We start from the raw sequence: 18488 nt of genomic DNA, 5'->3' as shown, positions 1-18488 counted from the left end.
TTGCACTTCATAGTGATGGTATTTAATATTCCATGGCGTGTACTGGGAAGCGGGAAAAAAATTCCAAATGTAGTGAAATTGGTGAGAAAACGCATTTGCGCCATATTCTTGTGGGCTTGGATTTTACGGATTTCACTCTGCGCCCCAAATGACATGTCCACTTTATTCTTTGGGTCAGTACGATCCCGGGGATGCCAAATTTTTATAGGTTTTATAAAATTTTCATACATTTACAAGAATTAAAACCTCCTGTACAAAAAATTTAGTTTTTTTGCCATATTCTGGCAGTAATAACTTATTCATACTTTGGTGTACGGAGCTGTGGGTGCTGTCATTTTTGGTGACTTTTGATGATGTTTTCAATGCTACCATTTTTAGGACTGTACAACCTTTTGATCACTTATCGAATGTTTTTATATTTTTCAAAATGGCAAAAAAGTGCCATTTTCGCCTTTGGGCGCTATTTTCCACTACGGGGTTAAACGCAGTGAAAAACTGTTAGTATATTTTGATAGATCGGGCATTTTCAGACGCTGCAATACCTAATGTGTTTATGATTTTTACTGTTTATTTATATCTATATCAGTTTTAGGGAAAGAGGGTGATTTGAATTTTTAGGGTTTTTTTTAATTTTTTTTAAACTTTATTTTATTGTTATTTTTACAATTTTTCAGACCCCCTAGATTACTTTAACCCTAGCCTGTGAGCCCTCTCCACCTGCAGCCGATGTGTGATGTACTATTAGGTCACATGTCGGGGTAAAAGTGACAAATATATATAAAAATCACTGCTGACTTCACTTTAACAGTTACCATATCCTGTTTCCTGGCACCTAGAACCAACACTTTAGATTCAGATAAAAAGTTACCAGGTTGCCAGGTATCCAAAGTTACAGCCCTCTGAAGTGTGCCCCCCTAATACCTCTTAGGCGGCAGGCTGCAGGGAGTAGCTTGGAGGATGGTGCACATAGAAGCTTCTCTCAGCTCACAGATAAAGTAAATATTTACTTTATATCTTGCTAAATTTTCATAATAATAATGAGGGATAATGTTAACCAATGTTCATGTTATTAACAATCTCCTACTCAGAACAATTTTAGAGCGCACTTACGCTCTTTTTGTCTTATATTTCATGATGTTTTTATTGCAAATTAAGGGATAGAATGAACATTTAACATTCTCAACAACACAGAACTTGTCCAAAAAGTTATATGTAACATGAAATACACAAACACAGTCATGAATAAAGTTTTTATTTCACACCATCCTCCATTATTTACTCCTATGTTATGGCATTCTTACTCAAACCGCAGAAAATTCTGTTATTGTGCTGCTAAAACAATTTGCACATATTACACCCATCTAGAAGTAAAGATTGTTATCTCATTGGCTAGGTTTATGGATATATAGTGTTTTGTATCTGGGTTACCGCTGGGTAAGGCTGCATTCACACGACCGTTGAAAAACGGCCGTATATACGGGCGTATATTCGTCCAGAATACGCTACCATTCATTCCTATGGGAGATACGGTGATACAAAGAATTGCCCTATTTGTCACCGTACCGTACCGTACCGTATGTGAGCCGTATAAAAAGATAGAGCATGTCCTATTTTTTCACGTTCTTGCGGCCGTATGCCCCATTGAAGTCTATGGGAACGTATAAAATACGGGTGACATACGTAGTGGCCACCGTATGCTGCCGTATATACGTTCTGTATCTAGGAATACCAGGAACTAGGGGAGGGGAGGGGAGGACTTTCCTGGGAGTCAGAAGCAACATGGCTTATGTGCAGATGGAGAGGCTCCTGGCTCTGGTGCAAGAGCACCCTATCCTATGGGATAAGCGTTTGGAAGACTTCCACAACCGTGCCCTCAAGCACAAAAAGTGGGAGGAGATAACTGCAATACTGTTGCCGGACGAATGGGCTAGTAGCAGTACCCGGGAACGTGCATCTCTTGGTAAGCTAATTACCCTGCCCTGCAGCCATGTGCATACCCCACCCCTGCGGATCCCTGCAGCCATGCGCCCTGTGTCACCCCTGCAGCCATGTGCCCTGTATCAGCCCTGCAGCCATGTGCCCTGTGTCACCCCTGCAGCCATGTGCCCTGTATCACCCCTGCAGCCATGTGCCCTGTGTCACCCCTGCAGCCATGTGCCCTGTATCACACCTGCAGCCATGTGCCCTGTGTCACCCCTGCAGCCATGTGCCCTGTGTCACCCCTGCAGCCATGTGCCCTGTATCACCCCTGCAGCCATGTGCCCTGTATCACCCCTGCAGCCATGTGCCCTGTATCACCCCTGCAGCCATGTGCCCTGTATCACCCCTGCAGCCATGTGGCCTGTACCTTCTTAATACTTTTCTGTAATATTGCTTGAAACCGCAAATTAATTAATTTTTTTTTTTTTATAGTAAAAAAGGTCTCCACACGATGGGTCTCAGCAAGAGACCAATATAAGAGGGAAAAGTCGGAGAAAGGCCGAAGTGGCAGTGGAAAACTGCACAAGAAACCGTACCTTTACACAAGTTTCATGCGGTTTTTGGATCCGGTGATGGACGTTGGAGAGTAAGTTATCAAAACATATTTTTACTTTAAAGCATTATTAATAAAAGAATTGTAAGTTCTTGTGTCCTCAGAATTGTCGTTGCATCAATGCACTATAGAATATGTGCACAAATTTTATTTTTTTTTTTTTTCTCTAGAACTGCGGATAATTTAGAGGAATCTGCCTCTATGCAGACTGGGGAAGATGTGTTGGAGGAGTCCTTTGAGGAGCAGGCAGAGGATCTATCCACACCTCAACCTCCATCTACACCACCACCACCACCACCGCCGATGCGTTCGCGTAGAAGGAGGCAGCTGGGAGTGTCAAGTCTCAGTATTGCTGCTGAGAGGGAGGTCTTGGATCAGTTGAGGAGGAGGCGCGATGATTCGGCGGAGGACATCTGCATGCGCTCCATGGTGCAAGACATGCAAGGAGTTCATGAGGATGACAGAATGAACTGCAGGGTAGCCATGATGGCTGTCCTGCAGATTTTTCAAAAGGGCACACCGAAGGACAAGTCCGAGGTGGCTCTTTTTTTGGAAAGACGGCGGCAGCATGTGGGTGGACTGCTACCTCCAAGCCCACCTCCATCCACCAGATACCCTGCCATGGCCCCTGTGTTCCATGGGCCCTACGAAGGCTCTTCAGCCATGGCTTCTCATGGCCAAGCAACTTCTGGTCCATACACAAGAGAGCTGTATGAACTCTAAATACAGCATTTTGTATTGTATATATTGTTAATATTTGTTTATAAATTCGTTAAAAAAAAAATTTCTTCTTTCATTATTCTTTACTCCATCCACTAAATCCTGTATATGCATGCAAAAGAGACAGATGGGTGCATGGATCAAACAGCAAAGTAGCCATGCACTCCTCTGTCTCTTCTTCTTACAGACGTACTTTTAAATCACCATCAAATCAAGCATGGATAAACCAGGTACACTTGCTCATAGATACGAGCACCTTGAATGTGGTAATCTTATATTTGTTATAATACCTCCATCTCACTCACACCTCCTTTACTTACCCCTTTGTTAAAATTTGCAAATGTGCTTGAGGAACTCCAAGCTCCATTAACGACTATGATACCTGGAGCTCCACATGTACATTTGAATTATATCCTAAATATTAGGAACAAAGAAGCAAAAAGAAGAGCAGATACGGCCACATTTTTTAAACAATTTTTGAAGATTATTACATCCAAATTCAAATGCACACATAACCATCCATCCACATTGCTAATGTCTTAGAAAAAAAAAACACATGACAAGGTATTGTGTATATAATTTTATTAAAAAAAAAAGATTGGATGAGGTCTTAGTTTACTCCTTTGACTCATTTTCCAATGTCAGCCAAAAAGCAACTATTCGAATATGGGTCAAAGAAGTAGTAAGCTCACAACCCACGTCAAGGGGCCCCATCACTTGCGAGTCCCTACACTAAACTACCAAAACAAAAAAGGTTCAAAATAAAAAAAACCCACTAATCTAAAAGTCCAGAGCCTCAACGTCCACTAATAGCATCCATCTGCCAGGGAACGACACCCTCCGCAGAAACAAAGTAGGAGGCAAACTGCTCACGAACAAACAGTCCAGCCACTCCGGGTCGTCCTTGGAGAGTGTTGTCCAGGGGGATAGATGCTGTTGGATGTTGTCCCTCCAGGTCACCATCTGAAGCACCATCGTGGATCCGAACGAAGTTGTGAAGAATAACGCAGGCTTGCACTACCTTCTTAACGTTGTCCGGGTCCATCTGAATAGAGCTATGTAGAACCCGCCACTTGCTGCAAAGAATCCCGAAGGCACACTCCACATACCGTCTTGCTCGGGTGAGCCGATAGTTGAAAATGCGCCTCCGTTCATCCAAACCACGCCGCGGGAATGGCCGCAGCACATGACGGGAAACTCCAAAGCCTTCATCAGCGACGATAACAAATGGTGCAGGAGGTCCAGTAGATCCAGGTAGACATCTCGGCTCGGGCAGGCTCAGCTGGTTGGAGCGAAGTCGTTCACCCATTCTGGAAGCCCTGAAGACCGCTGCATCCGCAGAGCTTCCATAGGCCCCAATATCAACAATTATAAACTTGTAGTCACTGTCAGCCAAAGCCAACAAAACCACAGAAAAATATTGTTTATAATTGAAGAATTGGGACCCTGAGTGAGCTGGCTTCTTCACACGTATGTGTTTCCCATCCAGCGCCCCGATGCAATTTGGAAACTGTGCTGAGTCCAGGAACCCCTCAGAAATCTGGATCCAGTCTTCAGCAGTTGGCACAGGCATGACCGCAGGTTTTAGTCGCTTCCATATCACTTCGCAGGTCAATCTCACGATCATTGAAATGGTGGAAACGCCCAGCAGGAACTCATAATGCAGCGAAGCAAACGAGTTCCCAGTGGCAAGAAACCTAAAAAAAAAAAATACATTTAATATTTAAACAGACTGTCCAACTTGAAATAATGAAATGTATATACTTGAGAAAACTTACCGCAGTGTCACAATGAGCCGTTCCTCTGGTGTCACAGACCGCCTCATGTTGGTATCGTGAAACCGGAGGCCCGATCGCAGGTCCGCCAAAAGACGATCAAATGAAGTCACAGTCATCCGAACGTAGTTGTGAAACTTGTCCGGATGCTGGCGCAGGTCAGCGTACAAGTTCATGAAGTGACCCCTCCTAGGCCGCTCGGCAACAATGGGATGAACCCAAAATCGCCTAGTCGAGCGCCGCTCCTCCTCACGCATTGCAGAACACCTTCGGAGAAAGCGCAGAACAACCCAGTCCAGGAGCAGATCGTCTGTGGGATTGTACGCCATCGCAAAAGATAAGAAGTGCCAGAAACCAGAACCAGAAGCAGCAATGGAGACTAAACCTTGCTCTCACAAAAGTCAAAATGGAGTCTGGGCCGGTCAGGTGACCAAATTTGGGGATGGGCAAGCTTTTGTCATCATTTCTCATTATTTGCTGGCCCACCGTATTTTGTACGGACACGGTACGGATACGGTGCAATACGTGCGCATACGGGTAAAAACGGCACGTATATACGGCACAATACGCCAGAAATATACAGAACGTGAAAATTTAAAAGATCGTGTGAATGCAGCCTAAGGGAGAGTACAATAATATATCTTTGTAAAGCTCTGTGCAATTTTTGGCACCCCCTGTGGATTTAACATTCCCTTTGCTGTGTATTTTGGTGAATAGATACATGTTGGGTATGTATGAATTCCTCAAATCTTACTGTTTTTAGGAAAGTTTCTTTATATAAGTAGTCTGGATTTGTACATATTTTAGTGAACATTTTGAATTTTCATGGAATTTCTGTACTTTATCAGTGTTTGCTGCAAAGTTGCATGAAGGTGGTTGTGTGTATTAATTAAAAAGTTATTTTTGTATACATGTTTTCTGAAAACATAATGATTTTGGCAGAATAGGAGCTTCTTATTTTGTATGTTACATATTGTTAAACATTTTTTTATGTTTTACAGCCAAATATTGCATGGTTTGGGAGCGTAAATCTCTGCTTTGATGTTTTATGTAAAATTATATATCTAGTAAAGGTTCTGCACTGCTTTCTTTTTATAAAAAGTGAAGCCTCCTGTCTTATACCTCATCAGCCATGTCCATAAAATGGCCGTAAATGGAGGCCCAGCCAGGACCTTATGACTGTATTTACTAATATAAGATTTTGTGGTATGGCTGCTCATCTTTCAATAGAGAGGTATGGGGTGAGGAGCACTCACTCCCTCTTCCTTCACCTGGCCCTGCGCTTGCCTTCGATGTCCAGGTGAATAAGGCGTTTCCTGACCGAACAGAGGTTCAGGTCGGTAGATCCCTTCAGTACACAGAGTGTTTTTCACTGACTGCACTTTTTTTTTTTAAATACATTTTTATTGAAATATTTAAGCAGAGGATACAATACAATCCTGGAACCGTTTACAATAACATACGTCATACCAGATATAACAAATAATAAACTTATATATACAGATGGTCCCCTACTTAAGAACACTTGACTTACATACGACCCCCAGTTACAAACGGACCAGTGGATGTTGGTAATTTATTGTACTTTAGTCCTAGGCTACAGTGATCAGCTGTAACAGTTATGACAGGCAAAAAATGTTTGAAGCGTTATACCTAATTAGAGCAGAGTATGACCTATATACCAAATCTTTTCACTAGATGGCACCATAACACAGTTATGGGAGATGTTTGTGAAGAAGTCCATGAGACAGCCTGTGTAGTTATATAAAACTTGTCTCCATTCTTGTGTTGGCGTCTGTGTATAATTTTGTGGACCTGTAGATTAGGGGTCAACAATATGGGTGGGCCCAAATTGAGAGGTGGAGTTGAGAGTACGGAGATACCAGGGGCCTCCCAATAAGATGGGGAGATACAAGGGGACAGCATTAAGGGGAGGGAGGTGAGAGGGGTCATTAATGAGGGGGGTGAAATGGGGTACCATACATCAGGGGGAGATACCAGGGGCCCACAATAAGAGGGGGAAAATACCAGGCGGCCCAAAATAAGAGGGGGAGATACAAAAGGGGATAACATTCAGAGGAGGGAGGTGAGAGGGGCCATAAATGAGGAGGGTGGAAGGGGGTACGGAAGATCAGGGGGGTTCACAAAGAGGGGGAGATACCAGGGGCCCACAATGAGAGGGGGAGATACCAGGGGCCCACAATGAGAGGGGGAGATACAAGGGGACAACATTAAGAAAAGAGAGGTGAGAGGGGCCATAAATGTGTGGGTACGGAAGATCAGGAGGGCCCACAATGAGAGGGGGAGATACCAGGGGGCGCACAATAAGAGGGGTGAGATGAGGGGGGACAAAATGAAAGGGAGATGAAAAGGGGCCCATAATTAGGTAGGGGATACAAGGGGGCAATATTAAGAGGAGGGAGATTAGAAAACCACAAATGACAGGGTGAACAGAAGATGAGGGGGGATAATAATAATAATTCCTTTATTTATATAGCGCACACAGATTATGCAGCGCTGCACAGAGCTTGCCAAATTGGTTCTTTTTCTGTTTTCTATACTTTGTATATAGCTTGCACGAGACTAAGTTATTTAGGGTCTGTGCGTGACTTAGACATTAGTCAATTTTCGGCTGGACTTCATTCATCACAGAATCACGTCATGCACGCACAGCCCTAGCCAAGTATTCTCGGCTGAGCAGTGTTCAGACTCAGTCATACATTCGCCTAATCCCTGTCTGACGTGTTTCAACATGGACCCCTTTCGGCCCATGCGTCATCAGAGGCTATTGGACACTGTATTTAGGCTTTCAAGAATAATGAGCGACATGGATTATCTATTTTGTTCATGAATCCATATCTGAACATGTCGGCACTGTGGCAGACATCAACAAAGCATGACGTGTACTGGAGGCTCGCCAGACTGCAGCCAATAGAAAGGCCGTCACCTGATCGGAGTGTCTAATTGCCGTGACCGCATCATTATAAGGGGACCCGATTGCGGTCCTGACCAGGTATCTGAAGGAGAATAGCCATGATTGTAAGACAGAGGAGTCTCTTCCCAAACGGCAGAAGTGCACACTATTGTAAAGGTAAGTACAGACAAATATAATAAAATAAATAAAGACCCCGGAAGATCAGAGCACAAATAAGCATCTAAATGAAACATGCAAAATTGACTGAGTCATTAAGGCCATTTGGTTTCTCCGTGTTCATCACATATATCCACCGTGCCTCTCGCTGTGTGACAGTCCTATCAAAATCGCCACCTCTGCAGAGAGGTAACACGAGCTCCACGCCTTGAAATTTAATGCATGTGCGATCACCCCGATGTTTATCCCAGACATGTCTGGAAATTGGGGTATCAGTAGCATTTTTTACATCCCTAATGTGTTCACGAATTCTGACCAGTATATAGCAGTATATAGCATGAAGCCCAGGCCCCCCCAGTATATAGCCTTCAGCCCCTGCCCTCCAGTATATAGTCAACTGAAATCAAAATTAATTAACTGGTAAATGGTTTACGTCCTCAAGATTAAATATTTCTGCCTGAATGTAAAGAATGTTTAAAATCAACTTTTATTAATTCTGTTAAAAAGTGGGCCTAATATATCCCAAAAACACACTTAGATCAAAATTCAGGCTCTCATGCAGACTATCTAGGACGATTATAATAGTTGTATTCAAATCGTTCTACTTTGTATATTGTATTTGTATTTCTATTCTTGTATTTCTACTTTTGGATATTGGACTTTTATCCTTTTTTGTCTCTCTTGCACCGTTGCGCCGTTTCCTACAGCGGATTTGGTTTTCTTTTTCTGTTTTCTATAATTTTTCTGTTTTCTTAATATTTCCATGTAGCAGTAGGTCGGCCCCCAAAATGAATTTTACTAGTGAGCCCTTGGTCCCCTAGTCCGACCCTGGCCGTTAAGGAACAGGGGTCACACTTCTGGCTTGGTGCCTGCAATCACCACATTCTAGTTTCCAGGACACATATGGGTCTTGCTCCAATCATCATTTAGCTACTTTCATCTACCATTTTATTATTCACATCTGGGAATGGTACATCCCATATTTTAAGTAAGGCTAAGTCATCTTTCAGGTTTTGGATAGTGAAGTTTTGCCTCTAGTCATGAAAGGTTTGGGAATTGCCATTTATAAAAGATTCTGTTTTCTATGAGGATGATAGTAAAGGATGTTTATGGAGAAATTTGTTAATATGGTTATGGAAATATGTTCAACCAATAGTTGAGCTAATATATGAAAATTTAAAACATGCCAAAATGTTGCACGGTTTATTCCCTGGGATGACTTTTGATTTTGGGAACCTAATAACTTTATCTACGGTAATGACTAATTCAGACACTTCAGGGATCACTTGTGTCACCTGCTGGTGTCAGCAGTATAGCTATTTGTAGGGGAAGTTTACATCATGTTCTAGCTCTGATCGAAAGCGCCTCCCAATGGGAAGGGGTGTTTGGCTATATCTATTGTAACGGCATTAGCTCTGGGATCGCCGTCTCCTCGGATAGACGGGCACTTTTTGGAACCTCACAGTCACAGTCCACTCATGACAAGTTGGGTGCAACTGGCCACAACCAGTTTTATTAGCTTCTTTGAACCAGGCACAATGACAAAACAAAACAATACAGAAATCAAGTTATAGGCCGTCTGGCCACTAACTATACAATACAGTATGTTTCCTCGCTACCAAGAAACTGTGCCTACTGTACAGCTTCCCAACCACAGCTTACAGCAATTGCCAACTCACATATAAGGTTTACCCAGGAGCACCAGGTTTTCTTGTGCACCTTCTGACTTTTTAAAGGGAACCTGTCACCAGGAGACCTATTTTTAGCACGCCCCCAGGCCACACCGAGTATTGTACATACAGTGCCATAGAGTTTTTGTATAAAAAATTGGTTTTACAGAAAAAAAGATATGTTATATTGTACCTTTCAATACCACGTGCTGTGTAACTAGTCACCTGGGTCTGTAAAGGAGCAGTTTCCCCCCCCCACCCTTGGGAAACCGCTCCTCCATGTGTCCTTTTCAAATATATGAATAACTCCCTTGTGAGTGGCTGAAGAGGAGCAGGGGGCGTCGCTAAGCCAAGTGATGGGTGTTTTCATATATTGAAAAGGTGGCAGAGAAGGCAAAATAATTGCAAGTGCTAGCATAAGCTTGCATTTGCGATTATTTCAGGGCTTCCACACCACTGACGTGGCGGGGAGGCCCTGATAAATATGCCCCAATTACATAAAATACAAGATCAGTTATCTCTACTGTCGTTGGGGCTTAATTTTAGCCCAGTAGCTACCTTTGATGACTTTACAGTAATCAAGGATGTGTATTTATTTGCTCGAAAATTACTGTGGAAAAAACATTTTGGAAAAAATGACAACTCTTATTCCATTACAGCCCCGGAAGACCTGGAAACGCTCCGGATATTAGAATCTCTACTACAGGAACAAGAACCACTTGGGGTGAGTGACCACAGTAAATTTCCTGTGGACATAAGGCCTAAGTCCACCACGTTCCCCCCTTTTTCGACTAGCCCAGAGATTGAGATGTTTGTCAGGATGACAACAGCGGAACTACGAAAGCTGCCACAAACCCGACGCTATGACAACTTGACTCAAGGTCAAAGAAGGGCTTTGTATGAATTGAAAAACATGAAAGGGGTGGTATTCAAAACCGCTGATAAAGGGGGTAACGTGGTGGTCTGGCCAATAGAGATGTATGAAGCCGAGGCATTTAGACAACTTAAACAGCAGGACTGCTACAAACAGTTGTCGGGCAATCCTACTGAAGCATTTAGTAGAGAACTGATCTATATGCTAGACGATGCTCTAGCAAGACAAATTATCCCGAATAGAATACGTAAGGGTTTGGAGGTAGAATCCCCCATTGTACCCACCTTGTACTTCTTACATAAGGACGCCAAAGTACCACCAGGCCGTCCTATGCCGTATTGTTGATTCTGGACCATAATTACTTCCTCATCAAGGAGAGATTTTATGTGCAGACGAGGGGGGCGGCCATGGGCGCCACGTGTGCCTCCTCGTATGCAAACCTCTTCCTAGGTCTTTGGGAGAGGAACGAAGTACAGGAGGCCATGGACAGGGCATCAGGTCAGGTGATATCATGGATGAGATTTATCTATGATGTCCTGTTCATTTGGCAAGGACCACGGGCAGGTTTGGACCAGTTTTTAACAGATCTCAACTGTAATAATCTTAACATCCGATTGACGAGTAACATCAGTCAAGAGCACATGGAGTTTTTGGACATCCAGATCGATGTTCAGCTTGATGGGCGTTTAAATACAACCAAATACTGAAAAGAAACCTCGGTGAATGCCCTGTCACATGCTAAATCTTTCCACCCCCCTCATACAATCCGATCTATTCCAACAGGGCAATTTTTGAGGGCAAGGCGGATTTGTGACACAACAGACATGTTTGAGGAGGAATCACGGACCTTGAAATATTGCTTCAAACAAAGGGGATATCGGGATTCTGATATACAGAAGGGATACTTGAGAGCAAAGTCAACCGATCGGAAGTCTCTGTTCATTCAGCGACGTAAAAATACACAAGAAAATAAGATAAGAATCATCACCCCCTATAATGCGCAATGGAGGGAGATGAATGCAATTTTTGACCGATACTGGCCGATTCTTCTTTCAGATCCTGAGGTAAGAAGACATCTAGCAGATAGACCCCAAACAATCTCTAGACGTGCTGACACCATTGGAAACACCTTGGTAAGGAGCCATTATACACCTCCGAAATCCAGCAATTATATCTTTGGATCCAAGGGCCCTGATTGGGGGTCTGTCCTCTGTGGACATTGTTCAGTGTGCCCCCATATTAAAAGAACAAAGACATTCTCAGACTCCGAAGGTGGTCGTGAGTTCAATATTGTGCATTTTATCAATTGCAGCACCACAGGAGTAGTTTACATCATCCTGTGTCCATGTGGACTTAAATATGTGGGGATGACCACACGCGAATTGAAGATCCGCTTCCAAGAGCATATCAGAGATATCCGAACGGCCGGTAAGCTTTCACCTAATGATCTCGAGAAGATAGCCAAATTGAAACCCGTTCCAAAACATTTTTTGAATGCTATAACAGCAGATGGCCGGATTTAAGAGGATATGGTATAGACAAAATTATCCCTGGAGCTTGTGGAGGTGACACTTTCAAAAAACTTGAAAGGATTGAATTAAAATGGATAGTCAAACTGGCTACCACATCTCCATCAGGTCTAAATGAGAAATTGTCCTTCTCCCCTTTTGTGTGATTTTGTCCCGGAGTCGTCAGAACATTTATATATTTTATATGTTTTAGTTTAACCTTGGAGAGGTAGGACAGCAATCCTTCTTGTGAAGTGGATCAATTTGTGGTGGTGCCCGCGGCCCAAGTTTCTGATGCCGGAAACCAGGGGTTAACAATCTTGAAGGAGGGAGCCACAGCACCAGAGGTCAAAATTCAAAAGGGTTTATTTATAAGTGCATCCAAACATGATGAGCGCGACGTTTCGATTCACAATGAATCTTTATCAAGCATTTATCAAGCATTGCTTGATAAAGATTCATTGTGAATCGAAACGTCGCGCTCATCATGTTTGGATGCACTTATAAATAAACCCTTTTGAATTTTGACCTCTGGTGCTGTGGCTCCCTCCTTCAAGTTAGTTTAACCTTATTATTATCTTGTGGTTTGGGGTGTGGTATATGTATTGTTCCATAGTGACATGGGATTGATTTTGGATTCCAACATTTGGTCTGATTATATTTTGGTACTTATGTTTTGATCTTAGGGATAGAGTGCATTCGGCAGAATGATGGCATCGTCATGAACATCTGATGAGCATGGTTTTGGATACAAGCCTAATTTGTAATGGATCATATACCGTAATTTAATTGCGTCGCTTCTTTTTGGGGGTGTTTGCCTATATGCATATTTGCATACTCAAACAATATCCATTGTTATGCAATGTTGTCTTTTATTATATGCATTGGGCATGTTATTAATCACGACATAATTGTCATGATTTTTCTTCCATCGTACACATCTTTTTTCAAGCACATATTACTTTACGTACACACAGTTGGGCGATATTAGTTTTTCTTCTTCCTTTATATATCACTTTTTGTTTGGACACTCTTTTTCTCTCACATTATCATCTGAACACTGTATTCACTTTTTTAAAGTATTTATTACTACATCACATAATTCCATTCAGGCTTTTAGAACAATCATGTATAGTAATACCTCATCAACTTGCACACGCACTTTCTTTGAATGTATATTTCATACTGATTTTTTCAGGCTTCTAGAAAAATAGTTTATAGATATATCTCATTAATTAGCACATGCACTTTTTCATTAATATGTAAATTTAGGGTGCTTAACCCCTTAACCCCTTAACGCTCTGCGCCGTAGCTCTACGGCGCAGAGGTATAAGGGATGTATGAAGAGGGCTCACGGGCTGAGTCCCCTTCATACAGAGGTGGGGGTTTTTGCATTTTGCACAAAACCCCCACCGCTAATAACCGCGGTCGGTGCTTGCACCGATCGCGGCTATTAACCCTCTAAACGCCGCCCGCAAAGTCGCGGGCGGCGTTTAAAAGACGGCGGCGCGCGGGCGCCGCCATCTTTTTTTCGATCGCCACGCCCCCGAACGTCATCGGGGGGCGGCGATCGGTTACCATGGTAGCCTCGGGTCTTCTTTTGACACGAGGCTACATGGTTTATGCAGGTTCGTTACAATGAGCCAGTGGCTCATTGTAATGTAAGACCTGCAAAAACGCCATATATTGCAATACTGTAGTATTGCAGTATATGGTAGGAGCGATCTGACCATCTAGGGTTAATGTACCCTAGATGGTCTAAAAAATAATGAAAAAAAAAAAAAAAAAGTTTAAAAAATAAAAAAAATTAATAAAATATTAAAAGTTCAAATCACCCCCCTTTCCCTAAAACGGATATAAAATATAACAAACAGTAAAAATCACAGACATATTAGGTATCGCCGCGTCCCAAAATGCCCGATCTATCAAAATATAAAAACGGTTACGGCCGGCGGTGACCTCCGAGGCGGGAAATGGCGCCCAAATGTCCGAAATGCGACTTTTACACCTTTTTACATAACATAAAAAATGAAATAAAAAATGATCAAAATGTCGCACAGACCTCAAAATGGTAGCAATGAAAACGTCGCCTCATTTCGCAAAAAATGACCCCTCACACATTTCCGTGCGCCAAAGTATGAAAAAGTTATTAGCGTCAGAAGATGGCAAAAATTTTTTTTCTTTTTTGTACACATTCGTTTAATTTTTGAAAATGTATTAAAACACAATAAAACCTATATAAATTTGGTATCACCGCGATCGCACCGAACCAAAGAATAAAGTAGGCGTGTTATTTGGAGCGAAGAGTGAAAGTCGTAAAAACTGAGCCCACAAGAACGTGACGCACGTGCGGTTTTTTATTCAATTTTTCCACATTTGGAATTTTTTTTCAGCTTCGCAGTACACGGCATGTTAAAATAAATAACATTACGGGAAAGTAAAATTTGTTACGCACAAAATAAGCCCTCACACAGGTCTGTACACGTAAAAATGAAAAAGTTATGGATTTTTGAAGTTGGAGAGCGAGAAATTAGCCGAAAAACCCTCCGTCCTTAAGGGGTTAAGGACCAGGCCCTTTTTCGTTTTTGCGTCTTTATTTTTCACACCCCACCTTCAAAAATCCATAACTTTTTTATTTTTCCATGTAGAGAGCTGTGTCATGGCTTGCGTAACACATTGCACTTCATAGTGATGGCATTTAATTGTCTATGCCATATACTGGGAAGCGGGAAAAAAATTCTGAATGCAGTGAAAATGGTGAAAAAACGCATTTGCACCGTTTTCTTGTGGGCGTGGATTTTACATCTTTCACTGTGCGCTCCAAATGACACGTCTAATTTCTTCATTGGGTCAATACGATCACATGGATACCAAATTTGTACAGGTTTTATAATGTTTTCATACATTTACAAAAATTAAAACCTCCTGTACAAAAAAAAAATTCTTCATGTTGCCGTCTTCTTGCGCTAATAACTTTTTCATACTTTGGTGTATGGAGCTGTGGGTGGTGTCATTTTTTGCGACTTTTGATGACGTTTTCAATGCTTTTATTTTTAGAATTGTACGACCTTTTGATTGAATTTTTTATATTTTTCAAAATGGCAAAAAAATGCCATTTGCGACTTTGGGCACTATTTTCCGTTACGGGGTTAAACGCAGTAAAAAAACATTCTTATATTTTGATAGATCGGCATTTTCGGACGTGGCGATACCTAATGTGTTTATGATTTTTACTGTTTATTTATATTTATATCAGTTCTAGGGAAAGGGGGGTGATTTGAATTTTTAGGTTTTTTTAATATAATTTTTTTTTTAATTAAAATTTTTTACTATTTTTCAGACTCCCTAGGGTACTTTAACCGTAGGTTGTCTGATTGATCCTACCATATACTGCCATACTACAGTATGGCAGTATATGGGGATTTTGCACACCATCTATTACAATGTGCAGATCGCACATTGTAATAGATGGTCTAAAACATGATAGCCTCGGATCATTGTGTGATCCGAGGCTGTCATGGCAACGGATCGCCGCTCCCCGATGACGTCACGGGGAACGGCGATTGATGAAAGGGTTAACACCCGCGATCGGTACAAGCACCGATCGCGGGTGTTAGCGACGGGTGCTTGCTTCATTGTGAAGCAAGCAACCGGCGTGTATGAAGAGGGCTCAGCCCGTGAACCCTCTTCATACTACCCCATGCGCAATAAAACGTACAGGTACGTCTTATTGCGCTATGTGGTTATATAGCTTAAGTCACTCCATGTTGACACGACCTATAATTATTCCAGACTCATGTTTGGGTCACTATATAATAGATGTTGTATCTCCACATCATAAACATATACATTGTTTTACACATCTAATATTTTTATACATAACAATAGGAGTAGCATCACTTTTATAATACCATTATTATGGTAGTTTTGGCACTTTTTCACTTTAATTGCACAAGTCACTTTATTCTATGTTTACTATTAAACATAGAATATACGGTTCTTACAATAATGCCAAAATCTTTGCAAACTTCAAATTTTATGGTTGTTAAATGTATCCATTTATCCACATATACTGTAATTGGTTATATATATTATGTATTAATTTATGCAAATGCCCATGCATTTTATAAACAAATGAAATCATATCGTATGCTATCCATTATATCGTATGCACTGAATTGGTTTTGTCCAATTAACAAGTACTGCCCATGTCCTGCCAATATCCAAGATGGCCGGGTGGCATGCGCATGCGCATCCTGGTGGCGGGTCCGGACTTCCGGCTCATGATGACGCGCGGTCACTCGCGCCCTTGTCTTCCGGAACTTCAGCTCCCGCGGGCGGATGTGTGTGCGAGCGCCGGGGGTGTGCGCCGCTATACACACCTGGAAACATTACAATCTTAGGTAAGTCTAATTACTATTGGACCATCTAAAACATGGGCGTGCCTGTTATGGACTCATATATATCGCACACGGACTGCACCACAGCACCCCCCCCTGAGGAAGCGACGGCGAAACGTACGTTGAGGTGCTGTGGTGGTGGTCTGCTGACTTGAATTTTATTGGTAGGCACTTATGGGTAATATTGTACCCTACTTTGGGCATTGGTAATACTTTGACCATTTTACATTGTACTATCCTGTGTGCCTGTTTATGAAATCCCACTGTGGAATGCATTGTTTCTATTACTTCATCTATTACCTCATCACAGCAATTTCGACGGACACGGAGGAACTGTCCCACTGGAATGCTTGTTCTTAAATGTTTGGGATGAAAACTGGCAAAGGACAGAAGGTTGTTGGTAGCAGTTGGTTTCCTGAAAAGTGATGTTACCAGACGGGTCCCATTCTTACCAATCTTCAAATCCAGAAATTCAACAGAGGTTTCAGAGATATGAGCCGTAAGTTTAATTTTCCAGGGATAGGAGTTCAGACATCTGAAGAAGTCTTGAAATTCATCAGGTGTTCCCTGCCAAACCAAAAGCACATCATCAATGTACCTATGCCATCTAACCACATGAGCCCGGAACGCAGCCAATTGGTACACGATGCGCTCCTCCCACCACCCCAAAAATAGGTTGGCATAGGCCGGAGCGCACCGTGCACCCATGGCGGTTCCTGACACCTGTTTGAAATATGATCTATCAAATGTAAAATAATTTTGGTGGAGGATCAGGGCTAATAGGTCTAAAATAAATGAGTCGTGTCGTCGATCGAGTGATCCTTCTTTATTGTGAAAATACTCCACAGACTCCAGACCTACCTGATGACCAATAATGGTGTAAAGGGATTCCACATCCAGTGTAATTAATAGTGCATTCGTCGGGATGGCCAGGTTTTCAATCTGTTGTATCAAGTGTGTAGTGTCTCGTACATATGCAGGGAGTTTAAGGACCATCGGCTGTAGAAAGAAATCAACATATGAGCAGAGTTTTTCATTTAGTCCCCCGATTCCAGATACTATTGGCCTACCTGGAGGCTCTTGTAGGGACTTGTAGATCTTAGGCAACATATAGAAGGTCGGGATTTTTGGGTCGTCCACCGTCAAAAATGTATTTTCTTTTTTGTTAATGATGCCGCAGTCTAGTGCCGCTTTAAGTGTGCGGTCAATTTTGTTCGTAAAAACCTGCATTGGGTCAGAGGGAAGCAGCACATAAAAATCTTTGTTATCAAGTTGTCGTTTCGCTTCCTTAATATATAATTCAACTGGCCAAATCACGATGTTACCCCCCTTATCTGCTTCCTTTATTAGGAAGTTCTTGTTGTTGCGTAAACCCGTCAGAGCTTGCCGTTCCTGTTTGGTTAGATTCTCCATTCGGTTCTTATCATCCCTCAACTTTTTGATATCCGCCGTTACCCGGTCAAAAAAAATTTGTATAGCCGGGAACAATTTAAAGTTTGGGGTATTTTGTGATGGAGTTCACATAGGAAAAGATTTCCTACCTGTCGGTGTATCATTTTCATCCAGTAACTCCAGCAGGTCCCTCAGGACACGTCTGTCGTTTTCGAGTAAGGCATCCATCAATAACGGTTGGTGGTACAGTAACTTAAACGTTAGCTGTCGACAGAAGAGGTATACATCTTTAGTTAACTCAAATTTGTTAAGTGTATTCATGGGTGAAAATGACAACCCTTTTTGTAGGATCCCAATCTCAGTTGCAGTAAACTCATATGTAGATAAGTTGATAATCTGTAATGTGTTTGGAATACCTTTTTTCCTTCTTGCCGGTCTATCTCTCTTGTAGGTTGGTGACCAGTCGCGATGTCATGGTGCTCTTTTCTTGTTTTTAGAACTTGTATCTTCATCCTGTGATGTGTC

At 42.2% G+C, this 18488-nt stretch overlaps 2 protein-coding genes across 2 annotated transcripts; one reads left to right on the top strand and one right to left on the bottom strand.

Moving 5' to 3' along the window:
- Positions 1–1779: 1779 nt before the first annotated feature.
- Positions 1780–3256, top strand: LOC140083658 (uncharacterized). The gene is made up of 3 exons (XM_072126432.1): positions 1780–1960; positions 2413–2566; positions 2704–3256. Exons 1-3 carry the CDS (start codon positions 1780–1782, stop codon positions 3254–3256), a joined length of 888 nt encoding a protein of 295 aa, XP_071982533.1.
- Positions 3257–4049: 793 nt separating this feature from the next.
- On the bottom strand, positions 4050–5357 carry LOC140082100 (uncharacterized). The gene is made up of 2 exons (XM_072126316.1): positions 5032–5357; positions 4050–4950 (listed from the first exon to the last, which is right to left on the bottom strand). Exons 1-2 carry the CDS (start codon positions 5355–5357, stop codon positions 4050–4052), a joined length of 1227 nt encoding a protein of 408 aa, XP_071982417.1.
- Positions 5358–18488: the final 13131 nt, after the last annotated feature.

The sequence above is a fragment of the Engystomops pustulosus genome, chromosome 1, assembly GCF_040894005.1.
Source record: "Engystomops pustulosus chromosome 1, aEngPut4.maternal, whole genome shotgun sequence".
NCBI lineage: Eukaryota > Metazoa > Chordata > Amphibia > Anura > Leptodactylidae > Engystomops > Engystomops pustulosus.
This window is presented reverse-complemented; position numbering and strand designations above follow the sequence as displayed.

Excerpts from the sequence above, each read along its gene's own strand:
- LOC140083658 (XM_072126432.1), top strand. The coding sequence starts at position 1,780 with ATGGCTTATGTGCAGATGGAGAGGCTCCTGGCTCTGGTGCAAGAGCAC. Across the intron at positions 1,961-2,412 it reads CCGGGAACGTGCATCTCTTG|TAAAAAAGGTCTCCACACGA; the intron begins GTAAGCTAATTA and ends TTTTTTTTATAG. Across the intron at positions 2,567-2,703 it reads CCGGTGATGGACGTTGGAGA|AACTGCGGATAATTTAGAGG; the intron begins GTAAGTTATCAA and ends TTTTTTCTCTAG.
- LOC140082100 (XM_072126316.1), bottom strand. The coding sequence starts at position 5,357 with ATGGCGTACAATCCCACAGACGATCTGCTCCTGGACTGGGTTGTTCTG. Across the intron at positions 4,951-5,031 it reads CGGCTCATTGTGACACTGCG|GTTTCTTGCCACTGGGAACT; the intron begins GTAAGTTTTCTC and ends TTTTTTTTTTAG.